A 25,586-nucleotide genomic window follows, 5' to 3' on the forward strand; every position below is an offset into this window, starting at 1 on the left:
CCTGAGGACGGCGATACAGATGAGATGACTTTGGAGATGAGTGAGCGCTTCCACAATGGAAGCGCAGCGCTCATCTCCTGCTGTGCCCTGCCGGCGCCCCCCTTCTGACAGCACCCCGGCCCGCCCGCCCCAAGAAACGGCCCCAGCTGATGCCGCCTAGATGACTGGACAATCTGTCCAGTGGCGGTCACTTCAAAAGACAGAGGTTCAATAGAGATCCTCTGCCCTTTGATAACATCTCCGGCAGGTCTGGAGATGTTTAGCATTACAAAGATAGGGGAACAAAGGGTCCCCTGCCTTTGTATGCCGCAATCACTTTACAGGTGGGAGGATTAAAGCCTCCCCCAGCCTGGAAGCGCACGCCAGGACACGGGGGCTGGTGCGGTGACATCACATCACCGCGCCAGCCCACGTGGACTTGCCTGCAGGCGTGCACGCATGCCTGCAGCGCGGGCCACTCTGGAGCGAGCGCCGCTCTGCAGTTGAGCTGAGCAGCCCCAAACGAGAATCAACCCCTGCAAGACGAGCATCTACAAGCGAGGATCATCACCTACAACGAGCAATTAACCCCTGGAGAACTCCTGAACTGGCTAAGTAACCCTTTACCCCCTAGACCAACGAGCATTATTAACCCCTGAACCACCAATACCACAGTCCCTGATACATTAACCCCTGAACTACCACTCCATAAAATGAACCCCTGATATAACTCTATACCATCAACGCCCTGCCCTGCATTATATCCCTGAACCCCTGCATTACCTTCCCTGATAAATTAACCCCTTCACTGCTTACCATGCTCTGCATTGCCCTACATTTACCCCTGTATAATATTAACCCCTTCTATACCCTGCCCTGCATTACCCTGTTAGCCCTGCTGCCCTGATATTCCCACTGTCACCAATCATTAACCCCTGCAATTCCTGGTGACCCTACTATTTCTGGCCTGCGTTAACCCTTGCAGTGCCATCATCACCCTGATTGTGTTTAACCCCTTTGTTTTCCCCATAGGGACAGTGTGTAGCCAGGTGGGTGGGAGCTGCTGCTATTTACGTGTGTGTATGTAAGTGTGTTATTTAGATAGTTTGTGGTGTGGAATTGTAGTTGGGAGTGTGTTGTGTGTTAGCGTAACTTATGTGTATTGTAGTGTTGTTACTGTATAGCGGTGTATGTCTATATATATATATATATATATATATATATATATATATATATAAACAACAAAAGTCCAGGGCAGCACACCTTGTAACGGGTACTGGGTGCCAGCGATGTCAACACTCTACCGCAGTGTCGAGTCAATGTAGAAGAAATAAATCCACCGCAGCACATCCAATGGTGAAAAAATGTGGGATTCTTTATTCACCCAAGTAGCGACGTTTCGGTCCGCTTACTGGGACCATTTTCAAGCTGAAATGGTCCCAGTAAGCGGACCGAAACGTCGCTACTTGGGTGAATAAAGGATCCCACATTTTTTTACCATTGGATCTGCTGCGGTGGATTTATTTCTTCTATATATATACACTACGTGCAGAATTATTAGGCAAATGAGTATTTTGACCACATCATCCTCTTTATGCATGTTGTCTTACTCCAAGCTGTATAGGCTCGAAAGCCTACTACCAATTAAGCATATTAGATGATGTTCATCTCTGTAATGAGAAGGGGTGTGGTCTAATGACATCAACACCCTATATCAGGTGTGCATAATTATTAGGCAACTTCCTTTCCTTTGGCAAAATGGGCCAAAAGAAGGACTTGACAGGCTCAGAAAAGTCAAAAATAGTGAGATATCTTGCAGAGGGATGCAGCACTCTTAAAATTGCAAAGCTTCTAAAGCGTGATCATCGAACAATCAAGTGTTTCATTCAAAATAGTCAACAGGGTCGCAAGAAGCGTGTGGTAAAACCAAGGCGCAAAATAACTGCCCATGAACTGAGAAAAGTCAAGCGTGCAGCTGCCAAGATGCCACTTGCCACCAGTTTGGCCATATTTCAGAGCTGCAACATCACTGGAGTGCCCAAAAGCACAAGGTGTGCAATACTCAGAGACATGGCCAAGGTAAGAAAGGCTGAAAGACGACCACCACTGAACAAGACACACAAGCTGAAACGTCAAGACTGGGCCAAGAAATATCTCAAGACTGATTTTTCTAAGGTTTTATGGACTGATGAAATGAGAGTGAGTCTTGATGGGCCAGATGGCTGGATTGGTAAAGGGCAGAGAGCTCCAGTCCGACTCAGACGCCAGCAAGGTGGAGGTGGAGTACTGGTTTGGGCTGGTATCATCAAAGATGAGTTTGTGGGGCCTTTTTGGGTTGAGGATGGAGTCAAGCTCAACTCCCAGTCCTACTGCCAGTTTCTGGAAGACACCTTCTTCAAGCAGTGGTACAGGAAGAAGTCTGCAAGGTAGGAAAAACATGATTTTCATGCAGGACAATGCTCCATCACACGCGTCCAAGTACTCCACAACGTGGCTGGCAAGAAAGGGTATAAAAGAAGAAAATCTAATGACATGGCCTCCTTGTTCACCTGATCTGAACCCCATTGAGAACCTGTGGTCCATCATCAAATGTGAGATTTACAAGGAGGGAAAACAGTACACCTCTCTGAACAGTGTCTGGAAGGCTGTGGTTGCTGCTGCACGCAATGTTGATGGTGAACAGATCAAAACACTGACAGAATCCATGGATGGCAGGCTTTGAGTGTCCTTGCAAAGAAAGGTGGCTATATTGGTCACCGATTTGTTTTTGTTTTGTTTTTGAATGTCAGAAATGTATATTTGTGAATGTTGAGATGTTATATTGGTTTCACTGGTAAAAATAAATAATTGAAATGGGTATATATTTGTTTTTTGTTAAGTTGCCTAATAATTATGTACAGTAATAGTCACCTGCACACACAGATATCCCCCTAAAATAGCTAAAACTAAAAACAAACTAAAAACTACTTCCAAAAATATTCAGCTTTGATATTAATGAGTTTTTTGGGTTAATTGAGAACATGGTTGTTGTTCAATAATAAAATTAATCCTCAAAAATACAACTTGCCTAATAATTCTGCCCTCCCTGTATATATATATATATATATATATATATATATATATCCAGAAAAAGGACGGCACTTCGGTCTTGTGAAGGTGAAGTTATTCTTTAATCAACCATACGGTGCAACGTTTCGGCTCAGTATTGGAGCCGAAACGTTGCACCGTATGGTTGATTAAAGAATAACTTCACCTTCACAAGACCGGAGTGCCGTCCTTTTTCTGGATATATTAATTGGGGTAAGAGGTCGATTCCCCTGGAGCGTGCACCCATCTTTTCCGCCTGCAGTCAGTGCCGCCCTTTTTCATATATATATATATATATATATATATATATTTATAACCATTGTTATAAATATATATAGATATAGTAGCCGTAACATAGCGCACTTAGTTCAGGTAAGAAGTATAGCAATGGGTAGTTTAGTATTTATAGTATAAATAGGCGGAGTCATCAATAGATGACTCACGCCTATTTATGAATATTAATTATTGATATTAACCAAAATATTAATATTACCCTTTTACAGCCATTGCCATTCATTTATTTTCCAGTGGTGATGGGAAACATTTTTCTAATACACATTTACAGTGAGGAACAGAAGTATTTGAACACCCTGCGATTTTGCAAGTTCTCCCACTTAGAAATCATGGAGGGTTCTGAAATTCACATTGTAGGTGCATTCCTACTCTGAGAGACCAAATAAAAAATAAAAAAATCAGGAAATCACATTGTATGATTTTTAAAGAATTTATTTGTCTTGCACTGCTGAACATAAGTATTTGAACACCTGAGAAAATCAGTGTTAATATTTGGTACAGAAGCCTTTGTTTGCAATTACAGAGGTCAAATGTTTCCTGTAGTTCTTGACCAGGTTTGCACACACTGCAGCAGGGATTTTGGCCTACTCCTCCACACAGATCTCCTCTAGATCTGTCAGGTTTCAGGGCTGCCTCTGAGCAACACAGAGTTTCAGCTCCCTCCAAAGATGTTCTATTGAATTTAGGTCTGGAGACTGGCCACTCCAGAACCTTGATATGCTTCTTACGGAGCCACTCCTTGGTTATCCTGGCTGTGTGCTTCGGGTCGTTGTCATGTTGGAAGACCCAGCCACGACCCATCTTCAATGCTCTGACTGAGGGAAGGAGGTTGTTGCTCAAAATCTCACAATAAATGGCCCCATTCATCCTCTCCTTAATACAGTGCAGTCGTCCTGTCCCCTTCGCAGAACAACACCCCCAAAGCATGATGTTACCACCCCCATGCTTCACAGTAGTATGCGTATATTTGATGTGTCCTCCTGCTTTATTGATAGTGATCAGTGCGGCCAGCACTGACAGTGAACAATTCTTCTGTACCCCTGGTGCGCTGAGTAAAGCTCATTTCACACTAGCGCTAGGGATTCGGCAGGCTGTTCTGGCAGGGAATAGCCTGCCGGATCTCTCTGCATTCCAGCTTTGCCCGGAAGCTTGAACGTTTCTTCCCAGGCCCTTTAACTATAAGTTAACTATAATATGTCGAGAATCGACCAGAAGCAAACCGCTGCATGCAGGGCAGATCATGCAGTCAGCGATGGGGAGTAGCTGATTTATAGTATATAATGTCTCTATATGTTGTAAATCAGCTATTCCCTGTCTTTCCTCCTCAATAGCCAGTGCTGACTGCATGATCTGCCCTGCATTTTCGGGCGGCTGATTAGTTACTCAGCATGCTGGGGATACAGAAGCTGGCCACACTAATCAGTGTCAATATAGCACCATTGCCTTTGTTTGCAGTGATATCGTGAATGAGAAACCTAAACTGCTATCATATCATATTGTCTTTAGCAACAAATCCAGGTTCTCTTTGGGATCCCACGACAATCAGGTTCAAGAATGGAGGCCTCGTGGTGAGCGCTTCAATCCTTCCTTTGCTGTGAAGCGACACACTGCCCCAACTGTTGGTGTGATGTTGTAGGGAGCCATCGTATACGACAATCTGTTATACTTAGTATTGATATAACGGGTGCTTATATAGGTGCTGAACATCCTGAGGACATATGTGTTTCCTATCATGGCTGGGCTTCCAACTGGCATTTTTCAGCAAGGTAATGCTCACCCACATTAAATGCAAAAGTATAGAAATGTTCCAGCTCCCCACAGCCCTATGTCTCGATACCGTGATCTTCCTCACAGATCAGAGCGGTGCTCAGCTTCTTCATTCTGGCTTCTGGTAAACCACTTGCATATAACAAATTTCGAGTGCTCTTGTCCATAAAAAATGATTGAATCCAAGTTAAAAAAATATGACCCAGAACTGGTCTGAATAATGTATTCATTCCAACTCATTTGAAAAGGCTAGACTAACATTTCCACCCCCTGTTGATCACAGGTGTGTATAGACACATCACCAAAGTTACCCCTATGTAGGGAGGACACAAAGAATGCTCCCCCACACAGCAAAGGTTTACAAGGAATGTCTCTGCCTGACATTTGGCCTCCAGATTTATCACCAATTGAGCATTTATGGGACCAGCTGGGAGCCATGAGTGTAACATCTGTAGTCAAATGTGGTGCAGGACACCATATGGCCCCTGTATGGCTCCATGCCCAACCGTATCTCATCTTGTATCCAGGCTAGAGGTGGCCCAATAGGGTCCTAGAACTTCCTTTCAATTGTACCGTTTTCCCCCAAAAACTATCTTATCGCACAATATATCATCATTGTATTCACACATATGAATTAAATTCCAACTCCTTCTTGGTATTTTTTTTATTTTTATTAAACATTATATATCTTCATAAGATCAAGAGGATTTAGGGATTTCCACATAGAAATACAGCATTTCAGCCTCAGAATATCAATAAACAATGGAACTCCTTTAATAAACTATTGCTTAAACAGTTGAGACTTCCTTGTAGACATCACATGGCATAAAACTTTCTTCTGCCTTTTACTGGTGTGATACTATAGACGCTACTCCATAATTGGTGACATGAATTGTTGGTGGCAGAAAGGGATCTTTGATGTGGCCTGTGGCTGTGTATAGAAAGACATATCGGGGGAAAGTTAGTACTTTAGGTTAATCAAGGTCCTAAAACTGAAGTAACATCTCAGAACAGTTATTACAAACGTTATATAAGATATATGTTGTCCTGCAAGATTCTGTGCAAGCTCTGGGGGAAAAATAAGCATGTAGAAAGTTGTCAGAGCAATCAGGTCCCTGTCTTTTCATTGGAGAATCTGCCTTCATCTTGATACATACTTGTAGACGGAACCATGATGGAAGATTTCTTCAGCAGCAACCTTCTTCTCAACTGAAGACAAAGCAGGCCAACTCAAACTTCTTGTCACACAGCAAAATCATAGCAGAGGAACATATAATGGTAAGTGTGGCTCCTTGTATTTACTATGGACTAGCTAACTTTACAGCAACGTGGAAATGCTGGACGCCAAACAAGTTCTATTACTTAAATGGCGCATCTGTGTCTTTTCCTATTAGGGAATTTCCTTATTGCTAGTCCAAGCTACTGTATATCCCCAAAATGTTCTCAATTATTTATGTGATTATTATATATAGATCAGTATAGTTTTTTCAGCTTGCTCTCCAACATTACCTTTTGGTAAGAGAAGTTCCATATTGACTGTATTACAACATGTCTCACAGGTTTTAAAGTCTTCTTTTATCCTAATAGATGTAGATGAAGAAATAACTAACAAATCAGGCTATTAAAAATATATAGTTTAGATCAAGCACACACAGGCATGTCTTTAAACACTAAACAATCCATTTAAAGAAGAATTGTTTAAATAGGGTCTGTCGCATTGTCCTGTCTGTGGGAAGAATGGCATAGAGCAGGAGGAGCTGAGAAGATCAGGGATGTAGCTACCATGGAAGAGTCTACTATGGGGCCCAAACTCAGGAAGGGAAGCCGAGATCCTCAGCAATAAGCTAAAATGTATGGAGGAACCACATTTCCCTGCAGTGCCCCTACTGGGAAAATAAAGCATTACACCATTCCAGTCTAAATCAATAAATTGTCTGTATAAGGGACAGACATATTGGGTTCATTAGAGTAGCCCCGCTTTGTATCATCCTTAGTGCTGAAGATCAGTTTCAAGAGTTAAGTTGCAATTACATGAGTACATACATATCGTAGATCGATTCTGTCTCATCCATATCTGGCCACTCAAACTCATCTGGACATCCAATTGTCCTACATGGTGATCGGATATAGTAGAAAAGTCCAGGCCACTCCTTGCAAAGTTTCTCCGAAATAGACAGAAGAGTTAAGTTGAAGTCCCAAAGAGACTGGAAATCTGAACATTTACAGAGAATTTTTTCACATTATATGTAGTAATTGTTAGTTTATATGGGATTCACGATGGTCTGACATAAATGTTAAGAACCAAATGATGACTCTTCTACCTGGGAATGGAAACCACCTTTTCACCTTTACCTGCAATTCTGTGAGGAGAAATTGAAAAGACACCACTGAACAATTACCGGTTAGGCTACTTTCACACTAGCGTTCGGGCGGATCCGTTCTGAACGGATCCGCTCATAATAATGCAGACGGAGGCTCCGTTCAGAACGGATCCGTCTGCATTAAAATGGCAAAAAAAAAGCTAAGTGTGAAAATAGCCTCGGACGGATCCGTCCAGACTTTCAATGTAAAGTCAATGGGGGACGGATCCGCTTGAAGATTGAGCCACATTGTGGCATCTTCAAACGGATCCGTCCCCATTGACTTACATTGTAAGTCTGGACGGATCCGCACGGATCCGCACGCCTCCGCACGGCCAGGCGGACAACCGAACGCTGCAAGCAGCGTTCAGCTGTCCGCCTGTCCGTGCGGAGGCGAGCGGAGCGGAGGCTGAACGCCGCCAGACTGATGCAGTCTGAGCGGATCCGCTCCATTCAGACTGCATCAGGGCTGGACGGCTGCGTTCGGGTCCGCTCGTGAGCTCCTTCAAACGGAGCTCACGAGCGGACCAGCGAACGCTAGTGTGAAAGGAGCCTTAAAAGGACAGTTTTCATTTAACAATCCTTTTATGTTTGAAAGGTGTCCTACTGCTGTGATCCTCAGCGATCAACTATAATCTGTGGGACGATACATCAGCAAGTGTTCAAATCCCCTGCAGCGCTACCACAGGGCAAATAAAGTATTACACAGTTCCTATGGAAATCAACGGGATGCCATGGACCTCCACGGCAAGAGACACTCTTTGTAACTGGTCTCCACTCTTCCTGAAGGATGACGAATTAAGGACTCTTCACTATTAACTTAGAATTTGCTAAAAGGATATTTCCAAAGCCCCTTTAATAAACTGCAGCTTGGGTTATTTTATGAATTCCAAAATATAATCCATAGGGACTACACAGCCAAAAACAGTTTTGAGGGACATTCTGTGGCACCAAGTGTTGCAGTCAATTCAATTCCGTACAGAATTGAGGTTGAAGGTGAAGAGGGGATCTCCTAGTCCAGGTTGAAGACTGACTTTCATGATTTCAAACAAAAGTAAATAAATTCAGACTCACCATTGGATCTTTTTGGTTTCCGGCTGCGAATCTCAAGATAACTATCTGCTCTCTGGTTGAACTGCTTCACCAACAGTGGTTTTCCATTGTTTACTAAAAGGAAATTGTCTTTTTCTATCCAATGTGTAGAATAAAACGAGCAAGCCATTACCATAAGTCTGTAACAAAAATAGAAAAGTCTGTAACTTATTAGGTTAGAAATTTTTGAAATACAATAACAATAGGTAGGCTAATTCATATGGTAGTAGCTTTTACTAGGACTTTCGCAAAAATTGTGTTTTGCTGTGATTTCGTGAAAATCACAACATCCAGAATTTGTGCACACTATGTAATTGCAGCTGTGGAAATATTTGTTCTGGTGAACATATTCATGTAAGCAATTATACCACTGAAACATGAAAAAAGAACACCTGGAAAACTTAATGTGATTGAGCCGAGATTGACAAAGCATGTGGTGCTTGGTCAATAATCATATAACCAAGGTTTATTTTGTGTTGTGTAGCAGGGTATATGTTGAGGCAGGGACACATTAATACTGGGTGGCATCTTACCTTACTGTGATACAGGTGGCCACTCTGGCATGGTAACGGTGATACAGATGCTGGGTATCTTCCTGTGGTATGTCATTCCAAGCTCTTTCAACTTGGACCCATAGTTCAGCCAAGGTGGTTGTTGGCTGCTGTGCATGTGAGATTTATCAGCCCATCCAGCAGAGGTGGGCTGGCCATAGACCATACAAGGAAATTGTCTGGAGGGCTGACAACCAGGGGGCCACCTGAGCCCCCCTCATGGCCGCTGACCAGGTAAACAATGATCTGATGCTTTTAGCATTAACCCCTTAAGGCCTGGAGGTTGTTTTTTTTTGTGTTTTTTTTTTTCCGTTTTCCCTGCCTTCCCAGAGCCATAACTTTTTTCTTTTTCTATTCACATAGCCATATGAGGGCTTGTTTTTTGCGGGACAAGTTGTACTTTCCAACTCCACCATTTAATATTGCATATGATGTAGTGGGAAGTTGTAAAAAAAAAATGTACCACGGCATCTGAGGGGTTAAATGTCCGCGATCGGCATTACTGCCGGTTGTGGACATTAGCCGCGGGTGTCTGCTAGGAGCCGCGGGCAGGAGCAGGCGCTTCCTTTAAACACCTGCCCAGCACCGTACATGTATGGCGCTGGGCGTGAAGGGGTTAATGAATGCTAGGGCCATCAAGTACTTATGCAGCGGGCTGATGGCCACAGGTGTACTCCTGAATTAAACTGTATTGCTATCCTCAGGACGGTGATACAGTTGGGGGGACGGCAGTCTTTTGTGCAGTACTGTGGTATTTGGTTCTGCTGGGGCGGTATTTTGATGGCCTTACCTACTTATATCTTCCCTGCCTTCTGTCAATTTGGATCCACCTACAACATAGGGCCACTTTATTTTCCCAGTCCGTCCCTGCCATCCAGTCCCAGACATTCTCGATAGGAGAGAGACCTGGTGTTTAAGATGGCCAGTTGAGCTGCTGATACCCTTAAGAGCACATTGTGTGGTGCGGGCAGTGTGTGTACAGGCGTTATCTGGTTGGAACACCATGTCTCCTGAGACAACAAAAGGCGGTAGGATTGGTTTCATGATATTCTGGACATAAAGGCTGGTCAGTGTTCTCTCTACAAATACCAGACAGGAACATGCATAATAGCTTATGGTGCCCCACATCATGACACCTGGTGTTGGTCCTGTGTGTCTCAACACTGTGCAGATGCTCTCCAGCCCTTCTGCGAACTCTGATGCAGCCATCAATAGCAAACAATAGTGTTCAGTGATGAAAGTAGGTTCTGCCTTTGTAAAATGATGGCCACATCAGAGTTTGCAGAGTTACTTTTTTTTGTTAAATACAGGATAGATAAAATAGATAGTAGGATGTATATAACTTTAGACCGAAAAAAAACTGTCAGAACAATATTTTTTGCAGTTATCTCATGTGTGTATCATGTGATTATACAGTATATATGTAACATCCCAGAGTTATTTTACTAAAGTCTGCTTCCCCGCTACTATTGGTTGGTAACATGTGCCTTGTCATCTAATGTGATTTATTTAATATTCCTCACAAATGTGCATTTTCTAGGCCTGTTTTATATATTTGCTGTAGTTTTCTATGTACACCATCAGGTGGCAGCAATGTTTAGCAGGACCTTAGACAGTTTAGTGTTTCTAAACTGGAATAGTTCCTTCCAGTTTAGATCCCCCCTCTTTGAGGAGGTGTGGAAAGTTCCCACATCCTGCCTCATGGGGAGGAAAGGAACTTCAGTTAGTGTGCCAGCTACCCTGGCTTGGGGAAGGCTGTGTTGGTAGGAGCTCCCAGAAATAGGGATCCCAACCCAGGATCGAGTCTCGGCTGAGACCAAAGATCTTCAACCCCAGTCTGAGCCTTCAGCCTCAGCTGGTTGACAAGCAAGCAGCACCTCCAGCCTCCAGGAAGAGCCATTCCCTGTGAGTTAACTGTGAGTACCATCCAGAGGCCAGGAGAAGCCAAATTCCACCTCAGCTAGTCAGTCCCATACACAGCAGAAGATAGACAGAGCAGAAGATATAGATTCCTGCCATATTCTCCAGGCACATGATAGAAGCAGAAGAGATATTGATCCCTGTCACATATTGCCAATACCTGCTGGGACCTAAGACTATTGCTGTATCTCATGTGGATTAATGCTGCCTTCAGTAAAGAGAAGTTGAGTTATACTTCAAGTCTGGATCTCATTCATTCCTCAATTACTCCTACTAGCTACACTCATTTATTGCAAGTGAGCCAGGATCCAGGAGTCCAGCCGCACCAAGGTAGGAGACACCGTTGACACTATACCTACTGCTACACAGAGACATTACACCACTCTGGCATTCCTCACCTGGTACGTGAGTTGCAACACCTTAAAGGGCCCTGAGATTGTAACCTGCGCACTCTGCAATTGGCATCACAAACAAAAACCATAGACTATTATACACATATCCTGACCCACTGCATAATTAGTGTCCGTGTAACCGTACCACACCCCGGCTCATTGCATATACAGGTGATTGATATTTGGTGGTTGGACCGCCACCAATCTAAAAATGTATCACCTATTCAGGTGATAAAGGTTATCTTCTGAAGTGGTTCTTTAAGGACCTTCCCTTGAAGAGTAAAATGTACCTCCAATTATAAATTAAAGCAAATATATTCTGCAGTACCTACATGTAGATGATCAGCAGAGTCCACCTTATTTCTTAGCTCCAGCAGCAAAGACACACTCCTGTAACTGATGAAAAGCTCCAGCAGTAGAGTCCTAAGCAGCCAGCAGGATCCTCAGTCAGTAGGAACTCTTCAGTAGAGGCCTTCTGCTGGCTATGGATGGCTAGGAGACAGAGCACAAGGGTCTTGCTGCTGCCAAAGATTTTCAGTCAGCTGCAGTAGTGTAGAGCACTGTGTAGAATAGGAAGGAGGACACCTGTTTTTGTGTCTCTTGGTTTAGCCACATAATAAATTAATAACAACCAGAATAAAATTGAGCCATACCTTTGAAAAAATCCTTCTGGGACTAGAGGAGAAAAGTAGACTCTAATGTGAATGTCCTCATGGTGGTCCCCTCCCCACCTTTCAGTAACTTCCATGAAATTTTTGAGATAAGTAGGAAAAAGGTAGAACATTTCTTTATGAGAGTCTTTCACAGACCATTGATTCCCAGGTAAAAACTCAGGGGCTCTTGGATTCAGTTTCTTTACGTTCCGAACAGACATACAGATCTGGAAATGCATGAGGAGACTTAGTAGCTTTCCATTCTGGATTCCATGTCCAATGAGATCATGGAAGAGTTCCTCTGTATCCTGAAGACAAAGGGTCTCTAACTGGTGTTTAACTAAAACCCGAATGGCTTGAAAACGAATCATAGCTTTAGACTGTAGCATTTCTTGCCACTTTAGCACATCACGCTTAAAGGCTCTTTCTGAAATCAGAACTTCAGCTGGTATTGCCCTGAGTTGGTTGTAGAGCTCATGCCTGACAAGTATCTGTAACATAACAAACATTGGATATTCAATGTTAAAAAGCAGATACTGTAAAAAAAAAACTGGTGGCAGGAATGTTAGACTACGTCCACATTTGCAATCACCATTCTAGTATTCTGTTCTGGCACAGAAACAAAATACCAGAATTTCCGTATCCGGCATATGATGGACATCACTGGCACCTGAAGGCTCCCATTACCCATAATGGGATCCATGTGGTTTCCAGCATGAATAGCAGCATTCTCCCAGACAAAATAGTACTGCAATATATAAAAACTATAAATTGAGCTACTAGACAGCAAATAGACAGAAGCAACAAACTGTATGATCGAGGCAAACCTTGAAGACCGTGATGAGAAATGAAGGTTTCAGAAATACAGTGTTTAGCAAGGGCTTGATCTCTTCATACCACACAATGAGGCCAATTCTATGGAGATACCGTAAAATATCTTTGAGAAGATTTTTGTACAGGTCACTGGTGGTCTTTAGCATGACCTCACTTAAAAGATGATCTAAATCCATTATTCCTGTGAGACAAATAAAAGTGGTAGTGGTTAGTTAAATTATTAGTGTTAAACATCAGAGATTTTGATTCAGATCCATGTACAGGAAGAGTCAAATTTTTTACCTGTAGAGCACACAAGAAAAAAGATCTTGTCCATGGATTGACTCCAGTTGAGTATTAGAGTTGGCACTCTAATACACTGGGCGCACTAACCTAGATCTGTTTTTTTTATTAGCAATGCAACTTTAAGGCTTTTTAATTTTCCTAAACATTAATTTAAAATTACATTACATCAAAACTTTACATACAGTGTATTGTCATACATAGAGGAGAGGACTGTCACTAACAGTGTGGGGGAAAAACTCCACACTAAACACAGGAGGGAAGGGGAACAGTAACTGGGCCTGGAAACTAGGGAATGAACAGGTCACCTCCTAAACAACCCTAATCCGGGCCCTAACTACCTATTAATATGAATAGACCTTGAAGGTAGGAATATTCATATGCTGTATACCTAGGCCCTTAAATCCATATAATGCGCTGGAATGAGGTTAGGACCAGAGACAACCCATTCCTCCCCAAATGGACGAATGGAAGTCTCTGTCTCAGGCCCAGATACAAACAACAGGGAATAGAACAAACACAAAGCAATAAGAAAAGATAAGACTTATCTGAAAGTAGAAAATTGGCAACTCCAGAAGCACCACAGAGTACAACCGACCAGCTAGTTAGAAGGCAGGAAGAAAATCTATAAACCGCACCTCCAAGAGTGAGAAGCGGCTACTTATGGGAATGGTAGTTTACCAACAAGCAACACCTGAAGCAAGGGGTGTGGCAATCACCAAAACACAGACACAATGAGATCCACAGTGAACTTGTCAATTTAACCCACAAGTTGCCAGTCTCTCCGATCTCCTGGTACCTGCCACGGGAACGTCCGTGACAAGGACATAGGAATGATAAAACAGGCCTCCATGCAGTTCCTCTGGATAAAAGAGTCCCCATCACCTAGAGTAGCATAGAACTTAATAGGTCTAGGTTCTCTTTCATCAAAGGGGTTGTCTGGGTGTAGAGCTGAACCCAGACATATCCCCATTTTCTCCTAGGTAGGCCCTCTGATATGAGCATCGGAGCATGCTCCAATGCTCTTCCTTTCCCTGCGCTGTATCACACAGGGCAAGGGCTGTTTGTTTATATTTTTTACACTGCTAGGCGGAGTGACGTCACTGGCACTGATGGGCGGGTTTAGCACTGCCCTAGCCATTTAACAGACTAGGACAGTGCTAAAACCTGTCCATTGGTGCCGGTGACATCACCTGGCTCATGCTAGGTGGAAGCCTCCACCTAGCTTTACCAGTGGAGAGCGTGGTACATCACTGGATCTGCAGAAAAAGCCTTTGTTCTACGCAATTCAGCGTAGGGCAAAGGAGAGCATTGGAACATAAAATGCTCTGATGCTTATGTCAGAGGCTGTGCCTGGGTGAAAACGGGGATATGTCTGGATTCAGCTTTGAACCTGGACAACCCCTTTAACTTTCCCATATTATCCTTCATTAAAGCTGGACATGAACATTCAAAAGCTCACTCTCCCGATTCCCCCATGCACGTTTTGTTTTACAGAACGTGTATGTGTATTCAATGGAGAAAGAAGAGAAAGCTTCTGCCAGACATCTCTGGTGGCAGTTTATCTCCTAGGAGAATAAAAGGATCAGTCGAAAAGAAATTGAGTGTGTCGGATTCTCTCCCCTGACATCATCGGTCAGGGAAGAGTTGGGAGCTCCCCATACACATTGGGTTTTGGCCAAACCCTCTGTTCTTGGCAGGTTTTGCTAACAATACCCTAACATGTATGGGCACCTTACAGGGGGAGTGCAGGCTACAAATATCAGATCGATGAGGGTCTGACACCAAGCACCCCCACCAATTGGCCGCTTCTTGAAGTTATGTCTTCGGAAACTATACTGAATATTGAGTTGAATTAGAAAGGTCTAGTTTCTGCCGCTGGTATACTGCAGATTAGCTCCCATTCTGTTGAATAGGAGCCGGCCTACAGTCCCCGGCACCGGCAGAGCTTTTCACTGTGCACAGTATAAATTCTAGTGTAGCAACTGCATGAAACAGCTGATCGATTGGGGTGCCGGGTGTCAAACCCCCCTAGATCTGATATTGATGACTTATCCTGATGATAAGCTATCAATATCTGCAGCCCAGACAACTCTTTTAAAAGCAAGAGGTTCCTATGTTCTAATGCTTGCATTAAAGGGGGTTCCAAGACTTTTATACTAATGATCTAATCTTAGAATAGGTCATCAGCATCTGATCGTGGGGGTACTAAACTCGGCACCCCCACCAATCAGCTGTTTTTAGAAGGCACCAGCGCTCACAGTAGCGCCAATGCCTTCTCTCAGCTCTTCTAGCACGTACATTGTATAGCAGTTGTGCTTGTAATTGTATCTCAGCCCCATTAACTTCAATGGGGCTAAGCTGCCCCTAAGCCATTTGACCGATGAACATGACGTCACACAGCCTAGGAAAAGCTGGGAGAAGGCCCCAGCGCTACTGTGAGCACTGGTGCCTTCCCAAACAGCTGATCGACAGGGGTCCTGGGTGTCACATTCCCACTGATCAGATCCAGAGGACTGGTGGTTTTCAGCTAAAAAATCCGAAGAAACCCCTGTAAGTGATATGTGTTAAAGTAACATCCACATGAATGCAGGACATAAGGTTTCCCAGCTGGGCTTCTGAGCTAACAGTCTTTCATATTTATCTGGTCAAGAGTACCTGAGATGGTATCTTAATACGTTACTTACCATGTTGTGGAGTCTCTTCATTTTGTTTCACTTCAATAATGGCATTTTCCACCTCTTTGTAGATAGGAGGTAGCATTTTAATTATATTGGGAAATAATTCTTCCTTGCATACAGTATTTAAGATATGATTCTGAAGCTTTTCAATGTCATTGTAGTTTGTTCCGTTGATTGGGAATACATTCAAAACCTATGTAATGTAAAACACATAAAAACACATAGTACATAATACATAAGGCCTAAAGACATTTGTCCATCCAGTTCGGCCTGTCATCCCGCAATTTGATCCAGAGGAAGGCAAAAAAAATAAACCTGTGAGGTAGAAGCCAATTTTCCCCACTTAAGAGGAAAAAAAATTCCTTCTCGACTCAAATCAGGCAATCAGAATAACTCCCTGGATCAACGACCCCTCTCTAGTAGCTATAGTCTGAAAATAGTGAGTGGTTCACGTCAAAAGTGTGACCTGATGATACACATTATACCTCAATGGCGTCCTTTAGCAGGAAGGTGCAATGCAAATGTGAACATAGCCTTATTTTGTTACAAGCACTCATACAGCAACTACTTCCAATGTCTACATCGACTAACCCACTGTCTGATGTGACTTTGGATTTATGACGTGTTTGCCATCTAATGTTTTTCAGAGCTGCTGACTGGGGGGGGGATCACTACGAGACCCTGCAGAACCAAGAAGTACTTTCTTTTCTGCCAGAGTTTGATGCTTTTCGGGGCAGTTAAGTGGAGACATTTACACTCGCTTATATACTTCTACTTTCAACTTAGGCCTCATGCACACGGGGGTTGGGCGCCGTGGCCGTATTGCGGCCCATAAACGGTGGGTCGGCAATCCATGGCCCCCGGCCGTGTGCACCACGAATGGGATCACTTGAATGGGTCCGAAATTCCGGAGATACGGAACAGAGTCATGGAACACTACGGAGTGCTTCCGTGGTGTTTCTTTCCGTTGTTCCGCACCGCAAATAAATATGACATGTCATTTTTTTCGCAGGGCGGACAAACCACAGACCTATTCAAGTTGAATGGGTCCGGCCCGCTGCAGTACTGCAATACTCATTTGACAATAAAATAGTTCATCCATGCATTAATGATATCAGCATTATGGATGAAATCTGCCTACCGACTTATGCATATGAACGTGTCTCTATTTCAGACCACAGACAACTAATCAATTTTTCTCACTCCCATCAATAAAAAGGACTATTCTTGTCTGCAACAGGGACAAGAATAGGACATGTTCTATACGAATCCACAAAAAAACTGATGGCCCCATAGAAATGAATAAGTCGGAGTGCAATCTGCAAAAATGCACATAGCACACGGATGAAAATACAATCGTGTGCATGAGGCCTAAATAAGCTTTCCTCACAAGGAAAAGGTTTGTGTGAGTCCGGGAGGAGAGGATGGAAGTGGTAGTAGCCCTGATTAAGTGTGGTGTCACGGTGTACTCCCTCAGGGATCGGTGCAGTGGAAATGTACAGTCGTGGCCAAAAGTTTTGAGAATTACATAAATATTGGAAATTGGAAAAGTTGGTGCTTAAGTTTTTATAATGGCAATTTGCATATACTCCAGAATGTTATGAAGAGTGATCAGATGAATTGCATAGTCCTTCTTTGCCATGAAAATTAACTTAATCCCCAAAAAACCTTTCCACTGCATTTCATTGCGGTCATTAAAGGACCTGCTGAGATCATTTCAGTAATCGTCTTGTTAACTCAGGTGAGAATGTTGACGAGCACAAGGCTGGAGATCATTATGTCAGGCTGATTGGGTTAAAATGGCAGACTTGACCTGTTAAAAGGAGGGTGATGCTTGAAATCATTGTTCTTCCATTGTTAACCATGGTGACCTGCAAAGAAACGCGTGCAGCCATCATTGCATTGCATAAAAATGGCTTCACAGGCAAGGATATTGTGGCTACTAAGATTGCACCTCAATCAACAATTTATAGGATCATCAAGAACTTCAAGGAAAGAGGTTCAATTCTTGTTAAGAAGGCTTCAGGGCGTCCAAGAAAGTCCAGCAAGCGCCAGGATCGTCTCCTAAAGAGGATTCAGCTGCGGGATCGGAGTGCCACCAGTGCACAGCTTGCTCAGGAATGGCAGCAGGCAGGTGTGAGCGCATCTGCAAGCACAGTGAGGCGAAGACTTTTGGAAGATGGCCTGGTGTCAAGAAGGGCAGCAAAGAAGCCACTTCTCTCCAAAAAAAACATCAGGGACAGATTGATCTTCTGCAGAAAATATGGTGAATGGACTGTTGAGGACTAGGGCAAAGTCATATTCTCCGATTAAGCCTCTTTCCGATTGTTTGGGGCATCAGGAAAAAGGCTTGTCCGGAGAATAAAAGGTGAGCGCTACCATCAGTCCTGTGTCATGCCAACAGTAAAGCATCCTGAGACCATTCATGTGTGGGGTTGCTCCTCATCCAAGGGAGTGGGCTCACTCACAATTTTGCCCAAAAACACAGCCATGAATAAAGAATGGTACCAAAACACCCTCCAACAGCAACTTCTTCCAACAATCCAACAACAAACAACAGTTTGGTGAAGAACAATGCATTTTCCAGCACGATGGAGCACCGTGCCATAAGGCAAAAGTGATAACTAAGTGGCTCGGGGACCAAAACGTTGACATTTTGGGTCCATGGCCTGAAAACTCCCCAGATCTTAATCCCATTAAGAACTTGTGGTCAATCCTCAAGAGGCGGGTGGACAAACAAAAACCCACTAATTCTGACAAACTTCCACCCACTCTTCACTCCTGCCCTCCTTGCCGGCCTGCACATGGCAGAAAGCTGCAGCAGATGGCACCTATGTTTCGTCATCATCATCACAGACGTGCTGCGGTGGTCCTCCCATGTCTACATCCTGAAACATAAGTAGTTGGGCATCAGTGCACTCAATCTCTTCCACTTCTCGGGCAGGGCTAGGTGGATGGCCCACGGAAACCCCACCAGCAGAGTCATCAAAAAACATAAGAGACTGCTGCATGACTTGGGGCTCAGACTGCTTGGCTGATTTGCAAGGGGGTGAGGTCAAAGACAGATGCCCATGAGCTGCAGGTGTCAGGGGACCGGGTGGGAGACAATGTGAAGGAACTGGAGACACTGTCAGCTATCCAATCTAGTACCGCCTCTACTTGTTCTGGCCTCACCATTCGTACACCTGTATTCAGGCCTACAAAATGACGCTGAACATCCTGTCGCCTACGTGCACCTGAGGAAGGTGTTTCATTTGGGCGTGTAGCTGGCACAGATCAACCACGTTCTTTCCCTGCAACAGGAACTCCACCAGCACCAGCAGTACCATGACCAGTGCCACGTCCCTTATTTAATACTCTCCTCATTCTTTGAGGTCACCCACAAAACTAACAGACAGATTAACTATATTAATTTCCCTGTCACGTATGCAGTGCAGGTGTACCTCACACCAAAAATGGGAATATGTCACCCACCGAAATAACAGACGGATTAACTATATTCATTTCCTTGTCACGTATCCAGTGCAGGTGTACCTCACACCAAAAATGGGAATATGTCACCCACCGAACTAACAGACGGATTAACTATATTAATTTCCCTGTCACATATGCAGTGCAGGTGTACCTCACATCAAAAATGGAAATATGTCACCCACCGAACTAACAGACGGATTAACCATATAACTTTCCCTGTCACGTATGCAGTGCAGGTGTACCTCACACCAAAAATGGGTATATTTCACCCACTGACCTAACAGTCAGATTTATTATATTAATTTCCCTGTCACATATGCAGTGCACATGTATCTCACACCAAAAATGGGTATATGTCATTGGCCGAACTAACTGTCAGATTAACTATATTAATTTCCCTGTCACGTATAAAGTGCACGTGTATCTCACACCAAAAATGGGTATATGTCACCCATCGAACTAACAGACGGATTAACTATTAGATTTTTGTGTCAGGGGTACAAAAATGGTGCATTGCACCCACAAAAAAATCGCTATAGGTCACCCACAGAATTAACAGCCAGATTTACTATTATATTTCTGTGTCAGGGGTGCAAAGCTAGTGTATTGCACCCATAAATAATCATTATAGGTCACCCACAAAACAAATAGCCAGATTCCTAACACTCTCCCTCGCTTCAGCTGCCTGCTTCCTGTCCCTGAACTACTCAGAGCTGATAGGCGGTGGTACATGTGATACAGCTTGTATAGAGGCTGGGTCACATGATGCACCGGCCAATCACAGCCATGCCATCACTAGGCATGGCTGTGATGGCTTCTAATTGCCCACAGCTTAAAAGCTTGTTGACTGGCTGCCCTGCAGCCTTTCAAAAGCTTTATTAAATGTCTGAACACCGAACCTGAACTTTTCCGGCAAAGTTCGAGTTCGGGTACGGGTACTTGAACTCGCAAGTTTCGGTACGGACCCGAACTTTACAGTTCAGGTTTGCTTAACGCTACTAGTAACTTTCTGGGTGATGGATGTCTTAGCTGTAATCCCTCACCTTGCAGTGGTGTCTTTAATGCTGGTTGTAGCAGTTCACTCTTATGTCTAGTGTCTCAAGTAGTGTTGAGCGAATTGAAGTTAACAAAGTGGACTTCGATCCGAATTTCATACATACTCACCTCATCCATTTGCTTGTGAAGAGTCCGTGGCATCCATCTTGATTGTAGAAAACGTGCCAAATCTCACGTGTGCTGATGTGTAACGTTACCACATCATCATGCTGGCCAGGCACAGCGACATCATCAGTGGTGACGTCATCACATCAGTGTGCACAAGATTTGACTCGTTTTCTTCAACAAGATGGCCGTGACAGCCTCTCCGTGATCAAATGGATGAGGTGAGTATGCACTTTTTTCACCCCTGATGAACCCCTGAAAGGCCTCAATGTGACCCTCAGATGCCACGATCAGTGTTGAACGTGGCATCTGAGGGGTCAATGACGGGGGCGGCACAATTGCCATTCTCTGTCATTGCCCCTGTGACATACAATGGAATGCAGTTCATGACAAAGTACTTTGTCACTAATCGAATTTCTTGTCGAAGTTCGGCGAAGAAGAATTTTTTAAAACTTCACTTATCACTAGTCTCAAGACTTTACTTCAGGGTAATGGTTGGTTGTTCTCTCCCGAGAACCCTCTTTTGGAGCAGGAGCTCAGGCTTGTGCTTCCGCTCATCCCTGTCTCAGCAGGAACTCCCTCCTCCTGGCAGGAAGAAGAACCAGCCCACTCCTACCAAAAGCAGAGGAACAGGCCTGTTCCCTGTCAACCCTTGCCATCCATATCCTTAACCGGAAAATAAGGCCAAATACATACAATAAAATGCAGAAGATTATAATATAAAACTATTTAGAAATTGCAGTACCCCCAGTTCTGGGGTACTATGGATGCATCAGCTGATTATTGCTACAATATTATGTGCATCCACAAAATTGCGCTTAAAATGAATTTTCAATGTCCAAGTGTAAATGTGTGAAGGAGCTCCCTCCATTTTGTAAAACAGGTCATGTGTGTTCTGTGTATGTCCAGTGTTTGCAGTACAGTGGGCTGTGGATGCTGTGGTGGAAGTGGAGAAATGGATGGATCAGTCAGTCATGGGAAAGTGGTGATACAGTAGACAGGTGCTATATTATTAGTGGGAAGAGGAGAAGTGTTGCCCTGGCGTGGCAGTGTGGGCATAATCTATTTTGGCAACGTGACCGAACTGTGAGGAAACCTGAATATTAGGTTTCAAACTATAGACCCTAATGGTTAGATGTCTGTGACAAAGAAGCAAGTGCATGTATCCCTTAGATAACTAGCTTAAATTTCAGTAGTGGTGACACTGGCAGAGAACAGCCAGGAATGAGAGAAAGCAGCGACTAACTGGGCCAAGACTCTCCACTTCACGTTTGCACCATTGAAACGTTTGTAATGTTTAAAGACTCATGTCTCTGTGAGCAACATTGGCTGATGCAGCCATTGTTCTGGCTATGAGAAGATCTCCAGTAGAAATGACATCTGTGTTCAAGCGTGTTCTATTTCTCCCCACTAAAAGTAAAGTATACACCCTGCATGGCTACAACTGTACAAATCATTAAGTATGAAAAGAGGTGTTCACATACATTTACCGTGCAATTAGATAACTCTCTCAGCTTATCTGTCTGTTCCAGATAGAGCTCGGAGTCTTGACGTTCCTCCAGATTGTTTATAAAATGGGTGAGATTGGCCTTATGTTCATCAAGCAACCTGTAGATCATTTCCTCAATGTCTTTACACTTCTCTTCCACTTCCCCTGGTTGGCATAGGTCCGTGTGAGTGCCCACAGTAAGAACTACTGAATTTGGTACCCGCATGACCAGATTTTTAATCCAGAATCCAACAAGATCCATAAAAATCCGTTCATCGGCGACCTGGTACCTGTGTGAAAACAAAAATGCAAATTAGCTTTTTTTTTTGCAATTTTCACCTGATGTTAGTGTATTTTACCTTGCATCAATGAGCGCATTATAGCATAATAAAAGCATAATGGTTCCTGATTTCCCATATATGACTTAAACCACCCAACATTTCGCAATTTTAAAATTGTCAAAACTGTTAATTTTGCTTGATCAAGTTCAGTGTTTAGCTTCAGGTGCCAATACACCTTCAAAGGCTATCAGCCATACACTCCCATCACTGGACAAAAGCACTGGGACACCTACACATTACACCTCTTCACATCCCATTCTAAACCCAAAGGTATTAATATGGAGTGGGTCACCCCTTTTGATGCTAAAACAGATTCCACTCTTCTGGGAAGGCTTTCCATGAGATTTTGGAGGGTGTCTGTGGGAATTTTTACCCATTCATCCAAAAAAGCATTTGTGAGGTCAGACACTGATGTTGGACAAGAGGGCCCGACTCACAGATTCCATTCTAGTTCATCCCAATGGTGCTTGATGGGGTTGATGTCAGGGCTTTGTGCAGGAAGGTCAAGTTCTACCACACCAAACTTAACCCAACCATGTATTTATAGAACTTACTTTGAGCACTGGGGCACAGTCATGCTGGAACAAAGAAGGGCCTTCCCCAAACTGTTCCCAGAAAGTTAGAAGCATGTAACTGTCCAAAATGCCTTGGAATTCTGAAGCATTAAGATTTTCCTTCACTGGAACTAAGGAGCCCAGGCAAACCCCTTAACATTATCTATCCTCCACCCAACTACAGCTGGCACAATGCAGTCAGGCAGGTAATATTCTCCTGGCAATCGCCAAACGCAGACATGTCCATCAGACTGTCAGATAGAGAAGGGTGACAGTCACAATCTGCGACTTCGCCCCACTCACGCCAGGTCTTAATAAGTGGCCATGTAGAAAATTTTCTAAATGTAAGACAGCTCAGAAGCTGTCTTACAGTTAGAGCTGGCGCTGGATGCGCCAAAGTAATGGAGAAGCCAGCACCTCTTCATAACTACAGCGGATCCATCGTCGGCTTAGGGCTTTATTATGACCAGCGTCTAAAACGCCGGTGTTAATAAATGTGCCCTTCTAGAAAGCCCTCATTAGTAATACTGCCCCCTACAGTACTCCCACATACAGTCCCATGTAAATACCATCACTCTCTCCCCCAGCCCCCTCCAACATACAGTTCTATGTAAATAACATCACCACCTCCCCAGCCACCGCCAACATTCAGTCCCATGTAAATAACATCCCTCCCTTCAGCCCTAGCATACAGTCCCAGTTAAATAGCCACAATTCCCAGCATTTCTCAGCCCCCCGCACACACACACACACACTTACCTATCCTCATGTAGCAGACATCACCACATCTCCTCTCCTGCACTGATCACATGATACAGTTGTATCTAGCAGGAAGGCAGGACATTCGGGGTCTGGGACAAAATATCAGGGGCCCAATCCCCGAATGTATTAACCTAGCAACACCCCTGCATTTGATTGTGGAATACATAGGAAGAAGGACATTTTACGGCCTGGCTTGTTGCAGTGGTGGCATCCTATTTACAATACCACTATCAAATTCAGTGAGATCTTTAGAGCAAGCCATTTGTTAACAAAAGTCTATAAAGGCAGACTGTATGGCTAGTGGCTGGATTTTATACAACTGTGACAATGGGACTGAATGAAATACCTGAATGTAATGATTGAGAGGTGTGTCACAAGACTTTCATTCATATTGTGTATATTACACCTATCATTCCTAAGGGTACTTTCACACTAGCGTTATTCTTTTCCGGCGCTGAGTTCCGTCCTAGGGGCTCTATACCGTAAAAGAACTGATCAGTTTTATCCTAATGCATTCTGAATGGAGAGCAATCCATTCGGGATGCATCAGGATGTCTTCAGTTCAGTCTTTTTGCCATTTCAGGACGGAGAAAATACCGCAGCATGCTACAGTTTTCTCTCCTCCCAAAAAGACTGAACACTTGTTGGAATGTCGGATCCGGCATTAATTTACATTGAAGTGTATTAGTGGCGGATCCGTCATTAAGTGTTCCGGCAAAACGGATCCGGCATTTCGGTCTGTGCAAAAAATTATACCGGATCCATTTTTCCGGATGACACCGGAGATACGGATCCGGCATTTCAATGCATTTGTCAGACGGATCCGCATCCAGATCCATCTGACAAATGCTATCAGTTTGCATACATTTTGGGCCGGAATCCTCTGCCGCAAGTGTGAAAGTACCCTAACTCCTCTATACAAATACACATTCAGTTCGGCCAAGTGTGTATGTGTTCTCAATAAGTGAGAAGAAAGCTGTGGCCAGACACCTTTGGCGGCGACTGGGCATTGAAATTCAACACACCCATATATTTATTTTCTCCCCCAGCAATCAATTGTGGGGGAGAGAGTCGGTAGCTCCACATACTCATTCAATTGACATCCGACCCAGTCAAAATCAGGGAGTATGGCCAACAATACGGAAATGTGTATGGAGTCTGTAGTTTAGCAGTTCATAAGCTTCACGGCTGACATAAGAAAACCTGTCATATGCGGTGCCCAAGGGTGGCTGGAGCTACAGAAACAGATAACTAGATTGTGCTATGCTGTTTCCAAATGTCACTCTTCGGTGTGGGAGGGAAACACCACACCGAACATAGGAGGGAAGAAAAAGGATAAGGAATCAGGCCTGAGAACTAGGGAGGATAAATAGACACCTCCTAGTGAAAACCCTAACCAAAATCCTGACTGACCGCCAGTATGAACAGACCCCAAAGGTAGGCGAGTTCATACACAGGAATACCTAGAGTCCTATCTAGCCTTATAGGACCCTGGTATTAATGGCAGGGACGAGACTACCTGTTCCTCCAAAAGGAAGGACGAACAGGAGTCTCCTTCAGACCATGCAATGCAACACACAGAACCCAAACAAAATGCAAAAGGGAAAGGAAAGACTTAACTTCAAAGGAGCAGTGGAAGCACCAGGAACTCAGCCAAACAGAAGCTAGAAACCACACAGCATTGCGGGAGAAGCAACTATAAATAGAGATGGTTAAATGACCCTAATAGCCACACCTGGGGAAAGAAGGTGTGGCAAGCACCAGAAACAACACAGACGGCATTTAATCCAAATTGAAAACATGTCAGATCAAACCATGTGTTGCCAGTCTCACCGATCTCCTACCACCGGTCACGGAAACGTCAGTGACACCATAACTCCCGAAAAAGCAATGTAGCACAGTGAGCTACCCTG

The 25,586-nt window shown here is 43.9% G+C and overlaps 1 protein-coding gene across 1 annotated transcript in view; it reads right to left on the reverse strand.

Moving 5' to 3' along the window:
* Positions 1-5,782: 5,782 nt before the first annotated feature.
* LOC122920515 (malignant fibrous histiocytoma-amplified sequence 1 homolog) overlaps positions 5,783-25,586 on the reverse strand; it is a 36,588-nt gene continuing 16,784 nt past the window's right edge. Inside the window, exons 3-10 of the mRNA XM_044270083.1 lie at positions 22,012-22,306; positions 15,899-16,085; positions 12,923-13,110; positions 12,096-12,586; positions 8,562-8,719; positions 7,171-7,339; positions 6,637-6,707; positions 5,783-6,058 (exon numbers count right to left, since the gene is read on the reverse strand). Of these exons, the coding sequence (XP_044126018.1) occupies positions 5,973-6,058; positions 6,637-6,707; positions 7,171-7,339; positions 8,562-8,719; positions 12,096-12,586; positions 12,923-13,110; positions 15,899-16,085; positions 22,012-22,306 (1,645 nt within the window). The 3' untranslated portion in view covers positions 5,783-5,972. The remainder of the gene's footprint in view (positions 6,059-6,636; positions 6,708-7,170; positions 7,340-8,561; positions 8,720-12,095; positions 12,587-12,922; positions 13,111-15,898; positions 16,086-22,011; positions 22,307-25,586) is intronic.

The sequence above is a fragment of the Bufo gargarizans genome, chromosome 10 (genome assembly GCF_014858855.1).
Source record: "Bufo gargarizans isolate SCDJY-AF-19 chromosome 10, ASM1485885v1, whole genome shotgun sequence".
Classification (NCBI taxonomy): Eukaryota; Metazoa; Chordata; class Amphibia; order Anura; family Bufonidae; genus Bufo; species Bufo gargarizans.